A 26,113-nucleotide genomic window follows, 5' to 3' on the forward strand; every position below is an offset into this window, starting at 1 on the left:
ATGGTGCGCCCACAGTCTTGATACTGTGCTGCAGCTGGTCACACCTGTGACGGTTGATACAGAAACCCTTGGAACTGCCCACTGATTGTGCTTAGACTACCTGTGAGCCATTTTCCCTGCAGCTTGTGGCTTTCAGTACTTGCCTGTTTGAGCCAGACACGCCACTCTGCTGCAAACACGAGCCCAGCTCAGAACCATGTCCCGTGCAGGCTTAGCTGAAACACGCTTAAGTGCTCCTGTCTGTGTGAACTAGGAATGTTCTTATTGTTCTCTGAATACTGTTGTGGTGCCTCAGTGTGCCCATGGCAAGTTCTTAAGTATCTGCAGAGCAACAGGGCCAGTGCCCTAAATGCCAGCATCTCTGTCTCCTAGACTGATGGCCGGGGCCCCTCCCGCAAAGTGCCAGCTGAAGTGTGTGGAGACAAAGGGATCAGGTGACCTCCTGGCCCAGGAAAGGGGCTGAGCAGAGAGGAGGGGCTGGAGGGGGTTGTTAGTCTGGAGCTGGCTGGAGTCGAGGAGTGAAGTGCAGACCTGGGGGTCTGGCTCACTGTCCCCCAGAATTGACCCGGCTGAGGGATCCCATTCGCGGTACCTACAAGCTCTGTTTTAGACCCTGTTCCTGTCATCTGTGTTACTGGCTGGCTGAGAGTCACGTCTGACTGAAAAGTGGGGGTGCAGGACCCGGTGGCTTCCCCAGGACCCTGCTGGGGTGGACTCGCTGTGGGAAGCCCACGGAGGGGCAGAGGATGCTGAATGCTCCAAGGAGAGACCCAGGAGGTGAAGCCGTGGGAGCTTCTTGCCCTGGACACTGTCTACTCCGAGGGAGAGGAGGCTCCCCAGAGTCCTGACTGGCTTGGTGGGGAGCAGTTCCAGAACATCGCCCGGGGACTCCGTGACACTGTCTCTAGCACCCAGACACCCAGCTCCCAATGGGGTCCAAACCCCAAATAAATCAGTTTTACCCTGTATAAAGCTTAAAACTCATATATTGTTCACCCTTTGTAACACTGAGTTGTTCCCCCCCCCGTATAAATACAGACTCTGGGTTAATTAATAAGTAAAGTGATTTTATTAAATACACAATGTCAGATTTAAGTGCTTCTAAGTAATAAGAGACAGAACAAAGTAAATTACTAGACAAAATAAAACATGCACGTCTAAGCCTAATACAGTAGGAAACTAAATGCAGGTAAATCTCACCCTGAGATGTTCCAGGAAGCTTCTTTTACACACTAGCCTCCTTGTAGTGTGGGTCCAGCAATCACTCCCACTCCTGTGGTTACTGCTCTTTGTTCCAGTTTCTTTCAGGCATCCTTTGGGGTGGAGAGGCTCTCTTGAGCCAGCTGAAGACCAAATGGAGGGGTCTCCCAGGGGCTTATATAACCTCTCTCATGGGTAGAAAAACCTCTCTCCCTGTGTAGAAACACAGCTACAAGATGGAGTTTTGGAGTCACATGGGCAAGTCATGTCCCTGCATGACTCAGTTCTTTACAGCATTATGGGGTGCAACATCACACACCCCATCTCCAAAAGAGCAGAGTGGAACTGGAAAAGGCTCAGAGACGAGGGTAACACAAATGATCACAGCTATGGAGCCACTTCCGTATATGAGAGACCAAAAAGATGCGAGGTGTTGAGCTGAGAAAAGGGACGGCTAAGGGGGCATATGACAGTCTATACAATGATGACTGGGGTGGAGAAAGTGAATAGAGAAGTGGTCTTTACTCTTTCCTACAATAAGAAAGCAGGGGTCACCTGGTGAAATCAATAGGCAGCAGGTCTAGTACAAACATCTGGAAGTACTTTTTCACACAACACATGGTCGGTCACCGTGTGGAACTCACTGCCAGGGGATGTTGTGAAGACCAAAAGTAGAACAGGGTTCAAAAAAGAACTAGATAAGGTCCTGGGGGACAGGTCCATCAATGGCTATTAACCAAAATGGTCTGAGATGCAGTCCTGTGCCTGGGGCAACTCTAAATCTCCACCTGCCAGAACCCAGGAGGGGAAGACGGGTGGATCACTCCAGAATTGCCCTGTTCTGTGCACTCCCCCTGAGTCCCTGGTGTTGGTCACTGTCAGATCTTAGTCTCGCTCTGTATGGCACCTCTCATGTTCACCATTGGAGAGACTCCAGGAGCCCAGTAACTGTCTGGCAGGACCCCAACCCCTCAGTCCTCCCCATGGTTCTGCTCTGACCCCTCCTGCCCCTCAGCATCCTCTGGGATTGTTCGCTAGCTCAGCATGAGGCCAGGCACACAGTCAAAACGGTAACGTGCTGGTGTCACCGTCCAGCCGAGTGTCCTCTGACCCCACCCACCTACAGACACATTTCCCAGCTCCCAGTGTAGGGTCTGAGCTCTCTCTCTCCTCCTCAGGGGTTCACACTGAGCAGGTTCACGTGGGCTGTGCACTGAGTGACCAGGCCCCCATGGACCCGAAATTCCAGTTCGCCTACAACGGGAGGGACTTCATCAGCTTTGACAACCAGACGGGGACGTGGGTTGCGGCTGTGCAGCCGGCCTTCGCCCCAAAGCAGCATTGGGAGACGGCGGGCAAGGCTTGGACCAAGTTTGTCCAGCAGTACCTGCAGTCCGAGTGCCTGGGGACCCTGCAGAGCCTGGTGCTGCAGGGGCGGGCGGTGCTGGAGCAGCAGGGTGAGTGAGCAGCGGGAACTTATTATGGGGAGTGGGGTACAGGGCTCAGCGACACCAATGTGACTTGGACTTGATCAGAAGGGGCAGTGTGACCTAGTGGATAGTGCACTGGGCTGGGACACAGGACAACTGGGTTCTAATCCCAGCTCTGCCACTGGCCTGCAGAGTGACCTTGGGTTGGGGCCATTCTCACCCACTTTTTAACGTGGGCATAGTTTGAGGGGCAGGAGGCCGCGTTACCCACCCACAAAATGCAAGTCTCAGGCAGGTACAAAGCACAGCTCCTGCTGGCAGCATTAGCTGTTCACATTGGAGGAGCTGAGGTCAGCCTTAGCCCCCCTCACCACGAGGCCCCATCCCTTTCTCTGGCCTCCTTGCCAGGCTGGAAGCTGAAACCAGGATGTGGTGGGACTGCCCAGGGAGCCCGGTCTGGGGTGTGGACATGGGGCCAGGGCTGCCCTTGGGTGCCCCAGCCCCTGTCCAGGGCAGGTGGAAGTACCGTGGCTCCCCACAGTAACCTGGGCTCCCTGCCCAGCTCCAACTTCTGGCCTGGTCAGGAGGCATGGCCTTTGGGGAAGGGAAGGGGAGGGGCTGGGGCAAGGCCCTGGAGGGTGCAGGGCTTTGTAACTCCCCCATATCTACCGAGGTTCTGGCACTCCTGCCTTGGGCCAGTTACTCCGCAGCTCTGTGCCTCAGTTTCCCCACATGTACAATGGGGTTAGTGACACAGATCTCCTTTGTAAAGCACTTTGACAAGCACTAGACGAGCTACGGGCTGTTATTAGAGCAGAAGGGTTGTTAGCTGGTTCTGGCTGCCTGGGCGTCTCCGTTCTGCAGGGCCTTTCCCGTGGTTTCCAGCTCCCTCAGACTTCCCTTTTTGGGCTGAAACATCCCAGGTCTGGGCTGTGAGTTGATTTGTTTGGCAAGTTTGAGCCAGAAAAGGCCCAGCCCCCTGTGAGTGTGAAGGGGGCGGGGAGGGGGATACATGTCTCTGTACAAAGAAACTCGTTTTGAGGTTCTTGTGCCCAGCACTGGCACCTCCACAGTGAAGGGCAGAGACATGGACGGGGACCATGTGACAAAGGGATTTAAGCACCTGATGATGCAGACGGGCCAGCTGGGATTTCCGAACAGAGGCACCTGACTTCCCATGAAATAGCCGGGGTTAGGCACCGAGGGGCGTTTGGAAATCTGGCCCTTAGCCCCTGAATCGCACACGTGTGTTTGGGTGGCCCAGTGACAGCCTGCCTGGGCGTAGCCATGTTATAGTGCGGGATCGCACGCCGCCAAGGAGAACCGGGCCCAGGCCTGTTCTGGCAACACCCAGCTCAGCTGCACCGAGGTGAACGAGGATTAGAGCAGTCTGAGTGACTCTGCAGATGGGATTTACACCAGATAAACTAGCTCCATTTACAAATCAGTGTAATGGGTGCAGACCACGTCTCACATACACAGGGGAGGTTGACACACTGCGGCAGAGGTGCCAATTTTGTCCTTTCCTGGGGGAGTGCTCAACCCCCACTCCACCCCAGGCCCTGCCCTCACTCCATCCGTTCCTCCAAGACCCCACCCCTACCCTACCTTTCCTGCCCCTGTCCCCCTCTCCCGGGCACAGCTCACCCTCGCTCTTCCTCCTCTCCCCCCAGCGCCTCCTACACTGCTAAACAGCTGATCCAAGGCAGGGAGGAGGAGCTGATGGGGGGCTGAGAACTCACCATTTTTTTTTTTTCTCGTGGGTGCTCTAGCCCTGGATCACCCATGGAGTCGGTGCCTATGCACTGTGCACCTTTGTCTTCTGTCTGTTACATGTAGGGTGACCAGATGTCCCAATTTTATAGGGACAGTCCCGATATTTGGGGCTTTTTCTTATATAGGCCCCTATTACCCCCCACCCCCTGTCCTGATTTCTCACACTTGCTGTCTGGTTACCCTAGTTACATGGTCCCAGCCCCTGGCATGTGGCTTATGCTCTGTCTCCCCCGCAGTGTCCCCTCAGGTCTCAGTTTCCCGCAGAGACACTCCCGACAGCTCCGTCACCCTCTCCTGCCGCGCCAGGGGCTTTCACCCGCGTCCCATCCACGTCTCCTGGGTGCGGGACAGAGAAGACATCCTGGCAGAGACCGACTCCAGTGGGATCCTACCCAACGCCGACAGCACCTACTACAGGCAGTCGTCCCTGGAGATCTCCCCGCAGCAGCAGGACGGGCACCGCTACGCCTGCCGGGTGGAGCACAGCAGCCTGGGGGAGCCCACAGTCGTCTGGGGTAAATGGGGGAGTGAATGGCAGAGCACAGCCCCATGGGAATTACAGAGGTGGGGTGAGACTGGGCCACAGGAAGGTCAATATCCCTGCCCACTGTCAGTGTGAACTCTTCTGGCTCTGGATATTTGTGTGACCCACAGAAATGGCTGATGCTTCAGATTCTCATTCAGTTCCTGGCTGTGGTGATATCTTGTGGCAGTGAGTTCCACAGATTGATGATATTATGAGGGAAGGGCCTGGTTGCTACATGTCTGACAGTGCCCGGCAGAGCACCCGCCCTCTGTGCCACATTCCCGTCCCCCTCCCGGCTCAGCCTTTCCCCTCGGCTGGGGCCAGGTCTCTGCAGACGCCCTCAGGGAGATGTTCAAGGCAAAGGCCTGTGGCTGCCCCAGGAGGATGCTCCAGCAGCTGCTCCCCTCGGTGACCTGGGCCCTTCTCCATCCCACAGCTCCTGGGAAGAAGGGCTCCCTGCCCTCTGGGGTCCTGGCCACCATCGTCCTGGCCACGCTGGTTCTGGCTGGAGCCGTAGGGGCCGGCGTTGTCCTGTGGAGGAGAAAATCAGCAGGTGAGAGCCGGTCCCCATGGAGCCGGGATATGGGGAGGTCTGGGGAGCGGGGCAGCCCTGCCAGCCCAAGGGGGAATGGCTCCTTCCACTGCCCCCCAAGGAGAGATGGGGCAGGGCCAATGGGCCCCATGTGGAGATGCTGTGAGCCCTGGGTCATCATAGCCTGGCCCTGCTGCGGGCAGAGTGGGCTCTGTCGTTGGTTGGGTGCCATGTGCCTGTTGTGGGGGGCACTGGGGTCAGACTGACGTGGGTGAGGTGCAGTTGGGGTGGTGGGGAGCCCTGTGTCTGGGGGATGGGGGGAGGAGGGAGGGGTTACCCTGCTCCCCTGCACTAACCCTCATTCTCTGCTTCTGTTTCAGGCCCCATGAAACCTGGCTACACTCCAGCAGCCAGTGAGTAAATCCTGGGTATGGGGCCCACATGCCCCAGTGCATTATGGGTGTGAAGGGGGTCCCCATGATGGGAGAAGGGAGCCCAGTAGTGACTGGACGTGAGCACCGATTTCCCCTGCCCCAGGGGAGCAGCGCTGGGCTGCGTGATGTAAGCGGGTGATGGTCCTGCTATTGTGGGGAACTTTCCTGGCTTCACGCTACCCCAGTGAAGTGGGTTAGTGAAAGGATCTGAGTCCTCGCTCCCACTTCCTTTACCCAGAGACCTGCCTGACCTCGAGGGCTCCCCTGCCACCCTCTCAGGACTGGCGCCAGGGTTTCTCGCGCCCTAGGCGCACAGCCATTTCGCTGCCCCCCATGCTGATCCAGCGGCTCCAGTGGAGCTGCCACAGTCATTCCTGCGGAGGGTCCGTTGCTCTGTGGCTCCGGTGAAGCTACCTCAGTCGTGCCTGCGGAAGGTCCACCGGAGCCACGCGACTGTCCGCAGGCATGACTGCGGCAGCTCCAGCAGAGCCGCCTGCTGCCCCCCCCCGGCAAAATGCCACCTCCCGAATTCTCCTGGCTCCCTAGGCAATTGCCTAGGCTGCCTGAATGGTAGCGCCGGCCCTGCACCCTCCTGTCTGGCAGAGTCCTCGTAACCCCGACAAGGCTGGGCCCAGGATTCCTGGGGGCTCGACCCCCCCAACTTTGTCGTGGTCACCCAGTATAGGGGCTAGGGTGTCCCCACTCCGGGGTGCTCTCTCCGCACTGGACACTTCCCTGACCCACTGATCATTGCCTGCAGCTCAAACAAATACAATTTATTAAACAGCAACTAATTAGAAAAAATGAGGAAAAATGGGAAAGGTGAAAGAAAAACCCATCACCCTGCTCTGAGACACGGGGCATCACAACCAGCATCTCTGTCTTCCTCACAAGACCCAGGCCCTGGCTGTGCTGCAAGGATGCTGCAGGTTGTTCTGACAGTGGCCACATGCCCTCTGGCTCTGGGTGGCAGAGGTCCCAGCATCGGGGTTATGATTCCCCCCAAGTCTGGCCTGCAAGGCCTCTTGGCTGGGGGTGTCTCCCTGCACTGGGCCCCCTGCCCAGGATCCCCCTCGGTTTCTCCAGCTGCTCATTGCACTCAGCTCCACTCTGCCTCAGCACAGCTGCTGCTCTGCCTCCAGCTCCCTGGGCTGCTCCTCTGGCCTCTCTGACTCTGTTTGGTGCAGCTCTGCTTCCCAGCTCAGCTTGGGCCCCTGCTCTCCCCTTAGCTCTGCCCATTCTAGCCCAGCAGCTCCAGCTGACAGGGAGAACGGGACATCTGGCCTCCTGACTCCCTCATTAGCCTGTCTGCCCTGTCAGTCAGGCTGACCTGTAGCGTCTATCTCTCCTCATTGCCCCTGGGGACTGCCGGTCTCAGGGTCCTGATTTCCCATCGACCCCTTCCCCTTCCTTTTGGTACTGGGAGAGGGCCAACCAAAACCCCCACTCAGTCAGTGAGAGGCCAACAGACCCCTTACACTGAGCCAGACACATCACTCCAACACCCATTACAGGCTGGACCAGCCATCCGGGAGCTGTCAGTGTGTGGGGAAAAGCCAGAGCCCGGCGGTGTCTGTCGGGGGCCGTTACGACCAGAGTCATGCGCTGCATTTGGGGTTCAAACCCCGTGTCCATTCCCAGCCCGTGGCAGGTCGCTCCATAGAGAGGAGTTAGCGGGGGGTGCAGTGTGGAGGAAGCCCAGAGCTGAATTCCCATCCCCCCTTCCCTAGCTGGGATCCCCACAGCTAACACTGCCTCTGAACAATTTTCCTCTCTCCACAGCAAAGAGCGGGGAAGATTCTGCCTCCAGCTCTTCAGCGGGAACAGACCCCCAGAGCGTGGGACCCCGGAGCTAGGGGCAGTGACCCTGCCCAGCTGCTGGCTGGGCGATCTCTGTCCTCTGACTCCCCCCTGCCCCAGGGGAGATTCCCACTTGGTGGTTAGAGCAGTTTCCTCATGGGGGTGTTGGGCTGTTGCAGGGTTTATGTCTCTGCTTCTGCAGCCGGGACTTCGCCTCAACTTCTCCCCAAAGGGCCGACTTGCTTCAGTCTCTTGTCTCTGCGGGGGCCGCGCTGCCTACATCAGGGATGGGCGGTTCCCCTGGTCCAGCAGCAGGAATTGGCGCAGAGCCCGATGGGCAGGGGAGACCCACAGCAGGGAATTATGGGCTACCCCACCCCCATCTGAGAGGCAAATGGGCCTGCTTGGAAAAATCAAATCCCAAAATTGTGATTTTCAGAGGAAAAGACTCTGTGCTTTGGTCGAGTTCAGGTTTGAGCTTTGCCCTGAATGTTGTGTGTCAACGCCCCCAAATTCTGCACAAAGCTGAGCCGCTGAGTCTCAGAATCTCAGCGATGTGTAATACGTGAGTGTGTCTCTGTGGAGCAGGAACAGCAGAAGGCCAAGGCCCTGGCTCCGGGAATGCAGAACTGGGGGTTTTTCCTTTTCAGTTCCAACTTTTTGCTGGCATTGTCTTTTTTTTAAATCATTTTCAGTAAGACCAGGACTTTCACAGACAGGGTCAAATATTGTCTGGGGCTGACCCAGGACCTCCATTGTCTCAGGTAGCTGCGGACTGCATATATTTTTGGATCCAAGGGCTTTCTGAGGCCAAAATTACAGGAATGAGGAGGCCCTGTATTTGCATAAAGGGGATAATCAGACCCCATTGGGTGATGCCGGTGACCTCAGAAAGCGAGTGCCCCGTTCTGATTGGCCACGGGGGCCTGAGGTTTGACCGTCACTTGTCAGGCCAGCCGGGCCTGCACTTGCTGCTGGCCTCTGGCTGTACCATGTCACCACGCCTGTGCCTCATCCACCCTCTGTGCCCGGTACAGTAAAGGGGACCTGACAAGGGGGGAATAAGGTTTGTGTCCATTTCTGCTCCTTCCTAATGGATAGCAAAGGCCCCAAAGGGTTTTTCCCCTGCTTGTTCTATTCTAGCTCTCATTTGCCCTGTTCTGCTGGAGGTCTCCTTGGAGCACCAGAGACCTGGTGTGGGAATTCTCAGTCCTCAGCTGAAGGGCCATAGGGTGTTGAATCTTCCCAAAGGGCGGCTTTTCTTCCTTGTGTTTGGCAGGGGCTTTGGTTAATAGGACCTTTGCTACACTCAAACTCTTAAACTGGTTTAGAGAAATCAGTGCATGCCCCGTTGTGGACCTTCTTATTTTGGTATAATAGTGGCTTAACTGAAAAATGCTGTTTATATATCAGAATAAGAGTGTCTACATGGGGCTTTGCACCAGTTTAACTGAACCAGTTTACATTTAATTATACTGGTGCGACTCTTCCTGTGGAGAAGGTCTAACCAGCTTCTGCTGAACTGAAAAAAGCCACTTTTTTAAACTGGACTAGGTGTGTCCACACAGCCTTTTGCATTGGTTTAACTAAACCAATTTTAACTGACACCTTAATTTAGGGCTTGGCTACACTTAAATTTTATAGCACTCTGACTTGCTGGCCCAAGGGCGTGAAAGATCACCCCCCTGAGCACAGCAAGTCAGAGCGCTTTATAGCGCTGGTGTAGAGAGGCTCCGAGCACTGGGAGCTAATCTCGTGGAGGTGGATTACCAGGAGATTACACTCGCACTTCAAAGTGCTGCTGTGGGAGCGCTCCCCTGACAGCACTTTGAAGTTTCCAGAGTATCCATGCCCCTAGACTAGTGTAAATTTGTGTGTAGAAAAGACCCAAGGTGTTAACAACAAAGCTTAAATAGTTGGAATAAACTTGTAGGGCTGGTCTACACACAGCGTTTGTACCACTTTCACGCAGTTTGAAACCATCATAGTTAAGTCAGTACAACCACTCAGTGTGGACACAGTTACACTGGTACAGATGATTCCCCCACATTTACAGCAATAAGCTGTGCTGGCGTAAAGCCCAGCTGTGCGGGTGTAACTGCACTCGCATGAGGGATTGTGCTGATTTTAACTATTTGGTAAAAAGAAACAGACGAATAAACAAATCACATACCCGACTGAAATAGTTAAATCAGAATGAAAACCACGTGTGGCTCTGGCTGCAGTGTGTGAGCTGCTTGGGGCAGGGACTGTCACGTGCTCTGTCTGGACAACGCCCGGCACAGTGGAGTCTCAGCATGATTAAAGCTAATCTGTGCTACCACAACCTAAAATAATAATTCCTTCCCCTCTCATTTTCTTGTTTCACATTCTCCCCTCCAATTGTCCAGCTGCCCACAGGGTCTTTCAGGAAAAACAGGGTCAGTAGAACTGGCCTTTCAAATGGGAAAAATAAGCCAATTTAAAAGTAAAGCTCCCTGCTCTGCCATCATCATCCTCGTTATTTGTTATTGTCTTGTGCCAGGAACCTCAGTCATTGTCCAGGCCCCTGTTGTGCCAGGTGCTGCACAGACACTGAATACACAGACTGTCCCATGAGACCAGAGATGAGTATAGACCAGTGGGGAACTACTAGGGAACAAGGAGACAGCACGGACCAGCCTGACAGCCTTGACCTCAGTGTTATCTGGTGTTTAGGCAGCCTGGCAGAGGATTTGCAGGGTAATGAGGTCACTTTGTGGACGTTTATGGGGAGCTCCTCGCAGGCGTGAGGGGCAGCGTGGGACACAGGACAAAGGGGCTTGTTTGCAGATTTAACATGTGGCTGATGGAGGCTGGGATTGTGGGCCGATTGGAGGTGAGGGGTGACATTTCGGTAGCAAGAGAGAGGGTGGGGATAGGTTGTGAAGGGCCTCCCAGCTATCTGTGATGGAGAAGGAGCCAGTGGTGGGATGCAAAGAGAGAAGTGACACTGATCAGCAAGCTAGAAAAATGATCTTTTCAGCATTTCTGAATGGACCTCAGCAGGGTGAGACTGCATGTGTCTAGGCCAGAGAAAAGGCTGTTGCAGCAGTCGAGACCCGAGACGCTGAGAGCCTGAGCAAAAGTTTTAGTGGTGGGGGTGGAGAGGAAGGGCCATATCTTAGAGATGTTCTGCAGAATGGGTGAGCAAGACCTGAACATAACCTGGATGCAAGGACCTAGAGAGAGGTGTGCGTCCAAGATGACACCAGGTTCTGGGCCTGAGTGACGGGCAGGATGCTGGCATTGTCCACAGCGATTGAGAACGGAGGTAGCAGGGAGGCTGTGGGGGGAAGATTGGGAACTCTATTTCAACCACACTGAGCTTGATCTGATGGCAAGACCTCCACAAGGAGACCTTGGAGACAGGCCAGGATTGTCATTTGGACAGAAGGAGTCTGGCCTGGGGTACAAAGGCAGAGCTGTGAGTTGTTAGCATGGAGATGGTAGCTGAATTTGTGGATGACTTTGCCCGGAGATAAGGTGTAGAGGGAGAAGAGAAGGGGACCCAGGACAGCACCCTGGGGGGACAGAACCCCACAGACAGCTGGAGGGGAGGTGGGGAAGATGCTCTGGCAGACATGGTGAAGGAGTGGTCGGAGGAGACCCAGGCTAAGGAAGCCAAGGAGGACAAAATTTCTACGTGAGCCTGGTGATCGATGTCAGGCGGCTGGCAGGCCAAGCAGTGTGAGGATGGAGCACTGAGTCTGACTGTCTGTAATGACTCTTCCTAGCTTTTGGCAGGAGCAATTTCCCTGGAGCGCAAGAGGTGGAAGCCGGGGTGGGGAGGGATTAGGATGGAAGTGGAGGACAGGAACTCCAGACAGCGATTGCAGAGGCACATTCAGTGAACTGAGAGATGAAGGGGTGGTCGCTGGAGAGGCAAATGGAGCCAAAGGTCTTTACAATGGAAGACACTAACGTGTTTGTGTTGTGAGGGGAAGAGCTGGAGGGGAGTGCGGTGAGGAGATCAGAAGATGGGATGGGGCCAGTGGAGGGGTTGGAGGAGGAGAGCAGATCAGAACTGCCTACCTCTGCGAGGAGGGAGAAGGAGGCAGGAATTGTAGGGTGGGAAGGGGAGGTGCGGGGAGGGTTTAATTGTGTAAAAGTTTCAGGGAAGAGATCCTGTGTGGAGCGCAGTGGGGGCAGGAGGTGGGGACAGTATGAGGGGGCAGACGAAGTTGGAGAAGAAGCAGCTGGGACTGTGGGTGGGGGATGGAACGGGGCTAGAAAAGTCAAGGTGTATGGCAAGGAAAATGGCAGAACTGAGGGAGGAGAGAACGAATCTGTAATGGAGGACATCAGCCTGGCTGTGAGATTTCTGCCAGAGACGCTCTGCAGCGCGAGACGGAAATGAAGGAGGCGGATGTTGGGGGTAAGCTGGGGTGGGGGCTGGCAGGGCAACCTTGCATTGGGACAGAGGAGAACGAATCACAACAGCTTCCTTTCAGATGATGCCGTGGTATCCTCTCGCACTGAGGGCACCTCTCCGGGGCAGGGAACTCCACTTACTAGGAAGTGACAGGTGACAGTTATGGCAGATTCGATCATTAGAAACGTAGATAGCTGGGTCTGCAATGATTGGGAGAACCGCACGGTGACTGGCCTGCCTTGTGCGAAGGTTGCGGATCTTTCGAGACATCTAGACAGACGTATGTGCTGCGCTGGGGAGGAGCTGGTGGTCGTGGTACCAGTGGCCAAGGGAAGGCGAGGAGAGAGGTCCTGGGGGCCAAATTTAGGCTGCTAGGTAAGAGATTGAAGTCCAGGACCCCTATGGTAGCATTCCTGAAATGTGCCCAGTTCCACGTGCAGGGCCAGGTAGAGACGCAGAGTTGCAGGGTCTCAGTGCGTGGATGAGACAATTGTATAGGGAGTATGCTGTAGGGAGGAGGGGTTTAGATTTATTATGAACTAGGGAAAGTTTTGAGAAAGGAGGAGCCTGTACAGGAAGGATGGGCGCCACCTAAACCAGACTGGAACCAGATTGCTGGCACTTAACATTAAAAAGGTCGTTGAGCAGTTTTTAAACTAGGGGCTGGGGGAAAGCTGACAGGTGCGGAGGAGCATGTGGCTCGGACAGAGACATCCCGTAGGGGAGGATCTATTAATGGAGATTCTCTATGTCCTAGTAAGGAGGAGAAGATGGAAGATGACAAAATTTGGGTAGGATCCGATGAGAAACAGTCAAATGAGAGAGTCCCATTCAGTTATATCACGTAATGGCAGACAGTGCTTATATACCAATGCTAGAAGTCTAAATAGCTGAATGAACTAGAATGTCTTGTATCGATTAAAGATATTGATATAACAGGCATCACGGAAACTTGGTGGACTGAGGATAATCAATGGGACACAGTAATACCAGGTTACAAAATACATTGAAAGGACAGAACAGGTCATGCTGGTGGGGGAGTCGCACTAGATGTGAAAGAAAATGTAGAATCAAATGAAGTAAAAATCTTAAATGAACCAAACAGTACCACACAATCTCTGTGGATAGTAATTCCATGCTTGAATAATAAGAATATAGCCATACAGATAGAATAATCATAATCAGCAAATCATAACCTTTCCACAGACACCTTTGTGACGATGTGGTTCTGGCGGGCCCCAGCTGAGAGTGCCAAATCAGGACCAATTGCTCAATCAGGGCGGTCACAGCCCTGGGCTGGGGTTTTTCCACCTCTAAGGCAAATCAAACCAGCCAGACAACAGACTTCGGTGTCACCCCTCTGACTAACCGCAAGTCACACAAGCAATTTCCTTAGACACTCCAGTTTCCCAGTATCACCACCAGTCCACAACGTCCTGGGGAAAATGGTATGAAAACCAACACCCAGTAAAAGAAAAGGTTCTCTCGATCCCAAGGGACTAAGCCCCAGACCAGGTCAATATGTTATTGAGAGAATATTTAAATAAGGATGATACACAGAGTTTGGCATGTCAGTCAATTAGTCATCGGGGCAACACACAGAGTATGGGGGACGCTGGTATTTGGTATGGGTTAGCAATATTAGTACACTACAGTCTGTAATGTCCCAATGCGGGTGTACGGTGGGTGGGGCAAAGTATAGTAGGGGCAGTAGGGTACATCGCTTCATCTAATGGGTACACATAGTCATGATTAGAGCAAGCAGGCCGGGTAATGGGACAGGTGACCCTCACGTGGTGGAATCCAGATCGGTGGGTTCAGGACTCGGGACGTAGTTTAGTAGGGGGTTGTAAGGGTTTCCCCCTCCCCCCGTGTTTGCGTGAGCCACATCCGGCCACTCCTGTACTGGCGTGCCTGGTGATGGTTCGGTGAGATGCCGTACCAGCCGGATAGTTCCGAGCCATACAAACGCGCATGAGTCGCGCATAGCAACGGCCCACCCACAGCCTAAGTACACCGTTCGTTACAGGGTTCCAAGGCGCAGGCCTGACGCGAGGGATCGCGTTAAAACTCGTAGCCCTTACCCCGCAGGTGTCAGTCAAGGGGCGTCATTTCTCGAGTTTGCGGACTCGGGCTCCGAACGCCGGGGTCCTGTTCTCGAACGGGATCGTCACGTCACGAGAATGCTTTTGCCGTCCTCTCTCCGGGACAAGAGTGCTGGCGCAGCGGGCGTCGTGTGCGGGATGGGCGTTACTGCCAATCTCACGAGGTGGGGGCGATGGCCTCACCAGCGATGGCGGTCTCTGGACCGGCATTGTGGCGCCAGTTGCCAGGCTCGTGGCGTGGGCTGCAGCTGCACAGACGTGGTGGCAGGGTCTCCAGGTTTGACCCCGCACTTCCTGCAGCGCTGTGTCCCGCGTTCCGTGACGGATGGCATCCATAGAGGGGACGCAGTTACGTCGGCCGCGGGCATGAACTGCCAGTCGGCGAAGTGGTGAAAGCTGCCCCGGGAGAAGTGGTGGCTGGATCCCACTTGCTGGCACCTCAAAGGCCTTGCCTCTCGGTTTTCGTTCCGCAGGCTGTCCACGTAGAAGCGTGTGGACGGCTGGCCATTAGGGACTCTCTAGCACGCCTCTGGCTCCGGGCTTGTGAGTGGATGCCTGCCCTCCTGCTCATCGCGCACAAAACTCCCAGCTCCTGCCAGCTCCTCGCCATTCAAGCCCGAGGCAGCCCAGGCCGCTTCCAGACGGCGTTTGTGCCTTGTGCGGGCGTGGACCCAGCGAGCGATCCACCTGTTTTCGGCCGAATCGCCGTCAGGACCTGCCTCAGAAAGTTGGCTACATCCGCCGGAGGAGGCCTGCCATTCGCTTCTTCGTGGCATGTGCAGGCGGTGCGCGACGCCTCTCGACTGTGTTGGCCCGTCAGAGCGAAGGCGTGCGTGCGGACACCGCCAATTCACAAGGACTCCCATGACGGGGACGTGCCCCCGTGCCTGTGAGCAATGTTAAGAGTCTTGGCTGGCTCTTCTGGGGCAGGGACAGCCACTGTTTGACCAGCTGACCGGCAATTGGCGCGTTGCCCTTGTTGAGGGCACCTTGCCATGGCGACCTCTCAGACGAAGGCGAGCGATGGGGATCAGGAAAGGTGTGTGAGGCGTTGATCTTTTGCCAGGGGCCTAGAAAGCGCATTGCGTCGCGATCTTGGCCGCCGCCTCAGGATCCCGGATGGGTCCTCGGGGGCTGCGGACGCGGACGCCCGTCGGCGTCCAAGGTGTTGTACACCTGCCCCTCGGCAAAGGGACAACGGGTCGCCTGGATCTGGAGCTCCGTCGCCTAGCAATCAGATTTACCCACAAATCCCGCTGGTGCAATCCTTTAGAATCTAAAAATCGAAAGGTTTATCATAAAGGGAAAAGATAGAGTAGAGCTAGAATTGGTTTAAATGAATCAATTACATACAGCAATGGCAAAGTTCTAGTTCAGGTTGTAGCAGTGATGTAAGTAAACTGCAGGTTTAAATCAAGTCTCGGAGAACATCTCCAGCTGGGATGTCATCAGTCTTGTGGCAGAGCTTCATCTTGTAGCAAAGCGTCCTCCAGAGTAAGAAGCAGGATTGAAGACAAATTGAGATGAGGCCTTGCCTATATAGACCTTTTCCAGGTGTAAGACACTCCTTTGCTTCATACTGTGCGAAATTACAGCCAAAATGGAAGGCCTCAGTCACATGGGCCGTCCCGCACACCCTGCTGAGTCACAAGGCGTATTCACCTCCTCTCAATGGGTCAGTTGTGTAGGTGATGGTCCTTAATGGGCCATCAAGCAGGCTAAGCTGAGCTGACACCAGCTTGTCTGGGGCGTTACCCAGAACTGCAGCACCAATTTGAAATACAGACAGTACACAGCCAATATTCATAACTTCAACTACCAAAATGATACAGACATACAGACAGCATAATCATAACCAGTAACCCGTAACCTGGTCTTAGACACCTTATCTGACCCCCTTTAGATAAGATTTGGTGCCACTACAGGACCTTGGTTGCAACCCATGTTCTATATGGTCCCAGCTTATATCAATAACGTCACAACCTTTCATGCCAAACTTTGTAGAATATTTGCTGCAAATATATGACAGTGGTTGCCACAATGATCTATACGGTCATAGTTCAAGTCAATAACGTCACACTCTGTGGCAGGGACAACACCACAGCAGCCACCACAGTAACATTTAATTTCAGCAAGGGGAACTACACAAAAATGAGAAAGCTCATTAACCAGAAATTAACAGATACAATCCCAAAAGTGAAATCCCTGCAAGCTGCATGGAAACTTTTAAAAAAACACTGTAATAGAGGCTAAACTTAAATGTTTACCCCAACTGAAAAAAAAATCATAGTAAGAGAACCAAAAAAGTGCCACTGTGGCTCAAAAACACAGTAAAAGAAGCACTGAGAGACACAGGCGTCCTTTCGAAAGTAGAAGTTAAATCTTATTGAGGAAAATAGAAAGGAGCATAAACTCCGGTAAGTGAAGTGTGAAAATATAATTAGGAAGGACAAAAAAGAATTTGAAGAACAGCTGGCCAAAGACTCCAAAAGTAATAGCAAAAAAAAAATGTAAGTACATCTATCATAAGCATCTTTCCCAAATCTGGACCTTAGCGTCCAGAAATCTGGGTGCCTGCATGAACCCCTCTAAGCTTAATTACCAGCTTAGTTTTGATCTCGCTGCCACTATCCAAAAATTCCAAGGTTTTGGCCCCCTCTGGTCACCCCAAAACCTTCCCTGGAGAGAGCCCAAGACTCAGAGACTCTGAGTCTCACAACCAAGGGAAATAACCCACTTCCCTTCCCCCTCTCTCTCCCACCCAGATTTTCCTCTCTGGGCTAACCTGAGAGTACTGATGCAATCTCTTCACATCACAATACCAAGAAGCATGTCTCCTCTATTTCACAAAGAGACAAACCCCAAATACAAGGAAACAGAAATGATTCTATCTCTTCCCCCTCCCACCAATTCTCTGGTGCTGCAGAGCTTCACCCTCTGTAGATCTAACACAAAGAGAATTCCCCTGCTCTTCGTTCCTTAGCCTACCCAGAGAGAAAACTCAAACAAGTCTTAAAAAGAAAGCTTTATATAAAAAAAAGAAAGAAAAAAGACATCAAAATATTCTCTGTATCAAGATGACAATAATACAGGATTAATTACTTAAAAGAAAAAATGAATAAACAACCTTATTCAAAAAGAGATACAATTTAAACATTCCAGCAAACTACGCACATGTAAATACAAAACAAATAAAAGCCTATTGTTTTGCTACCTTTGTACTCACAACTTTGAAAGCTTGTGAAACTGAAGCATTAGTACGCTTGAAGATAGGAAAAAAGCCCCGTCACAGCCGAGAGACGTCAGACCCCAAAAATTCCCTCCCTGACTTTGAAAAATCCGGTTTCCTGATTGGTCCTCTGGTCAGGTGTTTGGTTCCCTTTGTTAACCCTTTACAGGTAAAAGAAACATTAACCCTTAGCTATCTGTTTATGACAACATCAGAAGCAGGCAGCCTGCTAAACAACCAGTGGGGCCACTGGACGATGGAGGTGCTAAAGGAGCACTCAAGGACGATAAGGCCATTGCAGAGAAACTAAATTTAAGTTTTTGAATCGGTCTTCATGACTGTGGATGTGAGGGAGATTTCCAAACCTGAGCCATTCTTTTTAGGTGGCACATCTGAGGAACTGTCCCAGACTGAGGGGTTATTGGAGGAGGTTTTGGGACAAATAGTTAAACTAAACAGTAATAAGTCACTGGAACCAGATGGTATTCACCTCAGAGTTCTGTAGGAACTCAGATATTAAATTGCAGAGCTACTAACTGTGGTATATAACTTATCATTTAAATCTGCTTCTGTGCCAGATGACTGGAGTGTAGCTAATGTAATCCCAATTTTTTAAAAAGGGCTCCAGAGGTGATCCTCACAATTACAGCCTGTAAGCCTGACTTCAGTATCAGGCAAACTGGTTGAAACTATGGTAAAGAACAGAATTATCAGACACATAGATGGACACAATTTGTTGGGGGAAGAGTCAACATGGTTTTTGTAAAGGGAAATCATGCCTCACCAATCTGCTAGAATTCTTTGAGGGGGTCAACAAGCATGTGGGCAAGGGGGATCCAGTGGATCGGTGACTGGTTAAAAAAAGAGGAAACAAAGGGTAGGAATAAATGGGCTGTTCTCAGAATAAAGAGAGGTAAATAGTGGCATCCCTCAAGGGTCTGTACTGGGCCCAGTTCTATTCAATATATTCATAAATGATCTGGGAAAAGGAGTAAACAGTGAGGTAACAAAATTTGTAGATGATACAAAACAACTCAGTATAGTTAAGTCCCAGGCAGACTGCAAAGAGTTACAAAGGGATCTCATAAAGCTGGGTGACTAGGCAACGAAAATGGCAGATGAAATTCAGTGTTGATAAATGCCAAGTAGTGCACATTGGAAAACATCATCCCAACTATACATAAAATGATGGGGTCTAAATTAGCTGGTACCACTCCAGAAAGATCTTGGCGTCATTGTGGATAGTTCTCTGAAAACATCCACTCAATGTGCAGTGGCAGCCAAAAAAGTGAACAATGTGGGGAATCACTAAGGAAGGGACAGATAATAAGACAGAAAATATCCTATTGCCTCTATATAAATCCATGGTACCCCCACATCTTGAATACTGCGTGCAGATGTGGTCGCCTCATCTCAGACATATACTGGCATTAGAAAAGGGCAACAAAAATTATTAGGGGTATGAAACAGCTTCCGTATGAGAAGAGGTTAATGAGACTGGGACTTTTCAGCTTGGTAAAGAGACAACTAAGGGGGAATATGATAGAGGTCTATAATATTATGACGGGGTGTGGCAAAAACAAAGTGTTATTTACTCCTCATAATACAAGAACTAGGGGTCATCAAATGAAATCAATCAGCAGCAGGTTTAAAACAAACAAAAGGAAGCATTTCTTCACACAACGCACAGTCAACCTGTGGAACTCCTTGCCAGAGGATGTTGTGACACCAAGACTATAACAGGGTTCAAAAAAGAACTAGATAAGTTCACGGAGGATAGGCCCATCAGTGGCTGTTAGCCAGGATGGGCAGGGAGGGTGTCCGTAGTCTCTGTTTGCCAGCAGTTGGGAATGGGCGACAGGGGATGGATCACTTGTTGATTCCCTGTTAGGTTCACTCCCTCTGGGGCACCTGGCATTGGCCGCTGTTTGCAGACAGGACACTGGGCTAGCTGGACCTTTGGTCTGACCCAGTATGGCCGTTCTTACATGGTTGGAGCCCTCGCCAAGGAAGTGGAAGATGGTAGATCCAGTCCCCCTGCTCCACTGATTCGATAACTAATCGGCCAGAGAGGAGCAGCAGCAGCAACCCTGCTCGCCGGATCGGACCCCTGGGCTCTGAACAAAGGGGAGTGAGGGAAAGTGGCTGGCTCTAACGGGAAGTGGGACACAGAGCGATCAGCAGCCGGAGGAGCGGAGGGGAAGAAAAGGGGGCATCTGTCTCTGGTTATGTCTGAGCTGGGGGAGACCAGACAGAGCTAAGCCAGGGCAGGGCTGTCCCTGGCGTGTGTCCAGCACCCAGCACAGGGGGGCTCTGCTCTAACTAGTGAACAAGGCCCTGATCCTGCAGACACCGTGTGTAACATTACTCAGGTGAAGGAGACTCCAGTGGGGCTGTGTGAGGGAGGGAGGGTCCACACGGCGGCTCTGCAGGGTCTGAGCCCTTGACATGCTGAGGAGCTAGTGGGATCAAACAAGCTGCATCAGCCTGACCCCCAAGCCCCGACCCCCTGAGTAGCATCTGACATTGGGGGGACACTCAGGGATGAAGAGACTCAGGGATTCAGTCTCTGCAGCACCAGGCCCTTTGTCTGGGAGCTGCAGCCCCCCCCCCCCCTTTGGCCCCGACCCGGCCCGTGGGGTGAACCCGACGACAGGGAAGTGGCATCAGTCTGTGAGCTCCATGGGGCAGGGCTCATGCAGTGCCTGGCACAACAGGGCCCCAATCCTTACAGAGGACCTGAGGGGCAGCCACAGCCTGAATCAGTGATCAGGTGTGTGCACAGCTGGGGCCCTGGCACCCCCTCCCCTGACTCCCCCAAGCTTCAGCTCCTGTCTTCCCCACCCTCCGTTCTCTGCCTGCTCCACCCTCCCCTGGGGGCTCCTCCTGGCACAATGTGCTGACCTTCCCCAGAACCTCCCCCTCCTCATCCCACTCCCACCAGCCCGTCCTCCATAATCATGTCCCCCTCCACCCCTGCTCCCCCTCACACCCTCTTCAGTCCTGCCTCCTTCCTGAGCCCCTTTCCTTCACACTCCCCTGCAGCCCCCCAATACACTTGTCCCCTTCTGCTCCCCTCCTTCTCACAGAGTACTGTCCAGTCCCACTGCCCTTCTCCTCCTCCTTCTCCCAGTCCCCCCCTCCCCCATGGCTTTATGTTTTAATTCTATCGTATGATGCCCTCCCTTTAATTTTAAAATGTGGATCAGTTCATTGTTAAGATAAGAAGGAGCAGACAGTGATGTCTGTTCTGATGGTGCATCTAGTATGTCTGGATGTGCTGGGGGAGTTCAAATGAAATGTAAAGAAAGAAACAGTGAAATACTCTGTGCACACCGCTTTGCGCATTGTTTGACCCTCATCCTAGAAGATCATGCAATTCAAGTAAATAAAACAGAACCATCTTTGATTTCTTTGGTGTTATTCAGACTCTTTATGCCTTCATGGAGGGGAGTCCTGTGCGACATGCAGTAATGGAGAAGATTTCACAAGAAGTAGGATCCCAGTTGAAGATTTTGAAGTCACTGTCAAACACAAGATGGGCAGGCAGAGCAGAAGCAGTGGCTGCTGTAAAACAAAACTGCTCCATCATTTTACAAGCTTTACAAGAGATTATCAAAACCACTCACCTTGCAGACGCTAAAATAAAAGCCAGGGGCCTTGTCCATGAACTAAACTCATTCAAGTTCATCTTTGCCCTTCACCTGTTCTCCAGATGGTGGTAAAAGTGAGTAAGGCTCTTCAAGCTCCAGATCTCAACTTACTGCAATGACAGGGGTGAAAAGCTTGTGTAACTCTTTGGCTGCGATGAGAAGTGGCCCAGAATATTTTCAATCTATTTTCAATGACAGTGTGAAAATGTGTGTAGAGAATATTGATTTCCCCAGTTAAGAAGAGAAAAAGTCCACTCGTATTGATGACATGTTTGAGTCCCAGCATCACTTTGATACAAAAGAGGAGCAAGAGAGAATAACTTAATTGTATCCACTCCTAGACTCAGTGATTACCAGCATTGACCAGCGGTTTGAACAGGAGACTTGTAAAATTGTGACTGCAGTGGGAAAACTGCTGAGCTTAGACACTGGCAGGGACGATATGAGAATCATTGCCAACAAATTTAAAGTGTCCTTGGATGAATTGGAAGCTGAAGTCAGATTGCTTCGGGGTTTTGACGGATCTGTTCCTAAAGGGAGCACTACGAACACCACCAGAGAGTGGCTTGATTGGCTAAAGGAACTGGCTCGGTCTTCCATGTTCCAGGCCTTTTACAAATCTATTCAATGCTTTGCAGTCTTACCTGTTACAAGCTGTTCATGTGAAAGAGGCTTTTCGAAACTAGCACATGTGAAAAACAAACTAAGTACAATGTCCCAACAGCTCCTCGACTCACTCATGATTTTATACATTGAACAAGAATTGGCTTTGTCAGTTAATTACAATGATGTGATTGAGGAATTTAAGTCCATAACACCTGATGAACGACATCTCATTCTCTAGGACAGGAAGAAGAAACCTTAATCTGTTTTGGTCAATTTGGGTTAGCTCATTATCTGGTTAAAGATCATGAAAATTTGACTGTATTTTTGTATACACCTGGTTATCACTACAGCAAAAATTTGGTATCTCATTTTTTGTTTGTATTTTTAAAGTAAAGTTTAGTTAGGTTTTAGTTTCTTTAGTTTGATGAATAAAAATAATGTCCTTTATGACTGAGTATTCAATAAATAAGAACAGGAGGACGTGTGGCACCTTAGAGACTAACAAATTGATTTGAGCATAAGCTTTTGTGGGGCTACAGCTCACTTCATCGGATGCATGGAATGGAAAATCTAATGAAGTGAGCTGTAGCCCATGAAACTTATGCTCAAATCAATGTGTTAGTCTCTAAGGTGCCACAAGTATTCCTGTTCTTTTTGCGGACACAGACTAACACGGCTGCTACTCTGAAACCTATTCAATAAATATTCGCCTCTAAAAAAATAAATAAATACAATTCTGTGGGTGCATACCCTAATGAAATGTGCTGGGCACGCCTATGCCCCCAGAGCTGGAATAGAACCCAGGAGTCTAGGCTCCCAGTTCCCCATGTACTGGGCCCCACTGGCTGTCCTGGGGTGAGCTGGGTGCTGGGGGAGTGCGAAGCTGGGGGCTCAGACATGGGAGCCAGGCCCGGGGGGGGGCAGTTCGGGCTCTGGTCCCCCCCCCCCCCCCGATTTCAGTCTGTGCAAAACTCTCCTGGACTCAGAGGGCGACTGAACTCAGCTCCCTGCTGGGGGGATGGAGGGTGGCCTGAGCCTGCGGGGGTGAGGCTTTGGGGGATCCGCTGCCCCCCCTCTCCGTCACCAGCCCAACCTGCCCGGCCGCTCCTCAACCAGCCCCAGCGCAGCCCGGCCCGCCGGAATCTGCCGGAGACCGATGACGCTACCCAGAGCCGCACACTGATTGGCCAGGGTGGGGGTTACTTAAGTTGGAGGTGAAGTGGAAGCTTCTGGGAAAGCCCCGAGTCGGACTGCTGGGAATTGGGGAGGTGGGGATGCTGGGGTGGGGGAGGGCGAAGGGCTTTGGGCATCTCGGGAGCTCGTCCCTGCCCCCAGCAGACGTGGGTCCAATCAAAGCGCTGACCTCCCCTCCCCCACCCTGTCTCCCTGAGGTGCTGGGATCCACCCGGCTGCAGGGCACAGCAAAGACCATGTTGGGGCAGGGACCTGCAGTGACCCCTGGGCCCTGCTCTGGGTCGCGGCTTCCCAAGGCAGCCTCCCAGCTGGCCTGCCTGGCACTGGCTGTAGGCTGCACACCCCTTGGCCAGTTCCTTTAGCACTCTTGGGTGTAAATGATCCAGGACTGGTGATGTGAGTGTCTGATTTTAGCAGCTGCTGCCTCACCTCCTCCTTTGTTAGAGAGCTGATTTTCAGTGGCACTCACACTGCCGGGTCCTGGCTCTGCATTTTAATTTAATTTTAAATGAAGCTTAAACATTTTAAAAACCTTATTTACTTTACATACAACAACAGTTTAGTTATATGTTATAGACTTAGAGAAAGAGACCTTCTAAAAACGTTAACATGTATGACTGGCACACAAAGCCTTAAATTAGAGTGAATAAATGAAGACTCGGCACAGCCCTTCTGGAAGGTTGCTGACCCCTAATCCACAGCATCATCAGGGATGGACACAGCCACCTGCCTCACTCCAAACACAGACTGAAATAGCTACGGGACATTTCTGCCTTTCCTGCTGCACTAGTTACAGTTTCACCAGCTGCATCCAGCACTGGACCTGGACTCGACCTAGGGCTGTTTGGTCCTGGAGTGTTTTTAAGCTGTTGTCTTATTGTCCTTCACACAAATGGCCATTGGAACCTTTAGTTTCCCTGATCAGTTGCCTACATTTTTACTTGTAACTTATATTCTTTGCCTTTTACTTCCTGTTTCCCAGCCTCTGTACTGACTGGGCTTTGATCTCGGTCCAGCTGGGGGTCTGCATGTTCCAGCCATTCACGCAGCGTTCTTAAAACGCCTTTTTAACCCAAAGCCTGGACCCTGCTGGGGGCTGTCGGTGAGTGGGCTCCTGCCCAACGCAGATCTCAATGGGGCTCCCCTCTGTGCACGGTCTGTTTGTGCAGATCCAGTCTAAGGGTCTGGCTGTGGTTGGAGAGCAATGTGCTCTCACCGGCTCAGCTGTTGCAGTGGTTCAGGGCCCCCTCCCCCGTGAAAAACGTGACCCAGGTTTCTAGTCTGAAGTCATCTCACGTCAGCCCCAGACGCTGGCTCCCATTCTGCTTTGTCTGGGAGACGGACGAGCCCCCTGCTCCCAGAAATCGGCTCCCCGGGGGGTCCTTATAGACGGGATCAGGTCACCCCTGAGCCGTGCACAGAACAGGCTCCTTCCATCTCTCACTCACAAGCAGCTTCTCTAGACCTTGAGGCACCTTTGTGCAGGGCCGGCTCTAGCAATTTCGCCGCCCTAAGCAGGGCGGCACGCCATGGGGGGGCTCGGCAGCTCACCGGTCCCGCGGCTCAGGTAGACCTCCCACAGACGTGCCTGCGGATGCTCCATCGGAGCCGTGGGACCAGCTGACCCTCCACAGGCACGCCTGCAGGAGGTCCACCAGAGCTGCCTGCCGCCCTCCCAGCGACCGGCAGAGCGGCCCTCCCCCCCCCCGCGGTGTGCCACCCTAAGCACGCGCTTGGCGCGCAGTGGCCTGGAGCCGGCCCTGTTTTCGTGGCTCCCCTCTGAACCCCACTAACATTTCAGCCTTTCCACAGGGCCAAAGCCAGGGCTGGACACAGCAGCCAGTGATGCTCTCACCAGGGCCGTGTACAGAGGCGACACCATCTCCGAGCACCTGCCCAATATTCCCGTTCCTACAGCCCAGGATCACAGCTGCCCCCTAAGCCACAGCATGGCCCTGGGAGCTCACATTAGTTGGGTTCTGCCATGACCCCCACGTCCAGTTCGGAGTCTCTGCGTCCCAAGGTACAGCCCACCTGACCCCCATCATGGGGGACCCACATCCTCAGTTCCTGGCTGTCCAGCCTGGCCCCTGACTGTGTGAATGGGTCCAGCTCCCCGCGTGCCCCAGCTCACTGTGTGTAACTGACCCGTCCCGGCATCACCCCCCACTCCCCAGCCTCGGTGTCCCTGCAGATGCCCCCCAGGGTGGGGTTACATCGTCTCTCTGCTCACCCAGCTACTGACTAGCCCTGGCCCCAGGGCCAGGTCCTGCCAGACCCCACTGCAAACAGCCCCCCCAGCCGAGCGCCCAGCCCCCCAGGGCCAGGCCCTGCCAGACCCCACTGCAAACAGCCCCCACAGCCGTGCACCCAGCCCCCCAGGGCCTCCCCAGCCGGCAGGAGCCCAGGGCCTGTGTCTGGAGCTGTCTAAAGGGACCTGGGAACATTCCCCCCAGGGACAGCTGGACAGCAGCAGCCAATGGTAACATGTAGGAGGCTGGACCAAGGCTCCGGTGGCCAATGGGAGAGCTTGGTTGGTGGGTGGTGTTATTGGCAGGTTGAAGCAGCCAATCGCTGCTGGCGGGAGCTTGGAGTGGGTGAGGTCTCCCAGCACATGGCAGGGGAGGGGTGTGAAGAAGCTGGGCTGAGTCTTGGTGCCATGGTCGGGGGGGGGGAAGGGGGGGAATCTGCCCTTCGCATCACAGTGACCCCAGCCTGGGGGACGTCACTACAGCACCCAGACAGGCCAGTGTCTCTGCAGCCACTCGCCCTGCAGGGCTCAGTCCTGGGGGAGCCTGGCCCATGAACCCTGCCCTGCTCCTGGGCTCCCAGCCATGGGAAGAGCTCAAAGTGCTCCATGGACCATCCCTCAGCCCCAGAGCCTCCCCCACCGACCCAGGAGAAGACTGGCCACATTTCACACAAGGGGAAACTGAGGCACAGGAAGCCTCACAGCTTTCAGCAAGTCAGTGTCAGCAACGGGAATAGAACCCGGAAGTGCTGACGCCCAGCCCTCCCCACCCCCCACTCTAACCCACTTGATCCCACTCCTCTCAGAGCTGAGATAGAACCCAGGAGTCCTGGTTCCTTACTTAGCCCTCCTACCAAACTCTCTTAACTCCCAGCGTAATCCAGAGCCCCTGGACAGGCTGCAGCTGGGCTGGGATAACACAGGCTGCCGCGGGCACGGCCCAGACTGACCAGATTTTAAATCAGGATCAAAACCTCAAAAATA

General features: G+C 53.0%; 1 protein-coding gene across 1 annotated transcript in view; it reads left to right on the top strand.

The window, feature by feature from the left end:
- LOC116825567 (uncharacterized) overlaps positions 1-8,377 on the top strand; it is a 102,936-nt gene extending 94,559 nt beyond the window's left edge. The window contains exons 9-13 of the mRNA XM_075071488.1: positions 2,379-2,657; positions 4,643-4,921; positions 5,369-5,485; positions 5,845-5,877; positions 7,681-8,377. Coding sequence (XP_074927589.1) covers positions 2,379-2,657; positions 4,643-4,921; positions 5,369-5,485; positions 5,845-5,877; positions 7,681-7,754 — 782 coding nt within the window. The 3' untranslated portion in view covers positions 7,755-8,377. The remainder of the gene's footprint in view (positions 1-2,378; positions 2,658-4,642; positions 4,922-5,368; positions 5,486-5,844; positions 5,878-7,680) is intronic.
- The last annotated feature ends 17,736 nt before the right edge of the window (positions 8,378-26,113 follow it).

The sequence above is a fragment of the Chelonoidis abingdonii genome, chromosome 12 (assembly GCF_003597395.2).
Source record: "Chelonoidis abingdonii isolate Lonesome George chromosome 12, CheloAbing_2.0, whole genome shotgun sequence".
NCBI lineage: Eukaryota > Metazoa > Chordata > Testudines > Testudinidae > Chelonoidis > Chelonoidis abingdonii.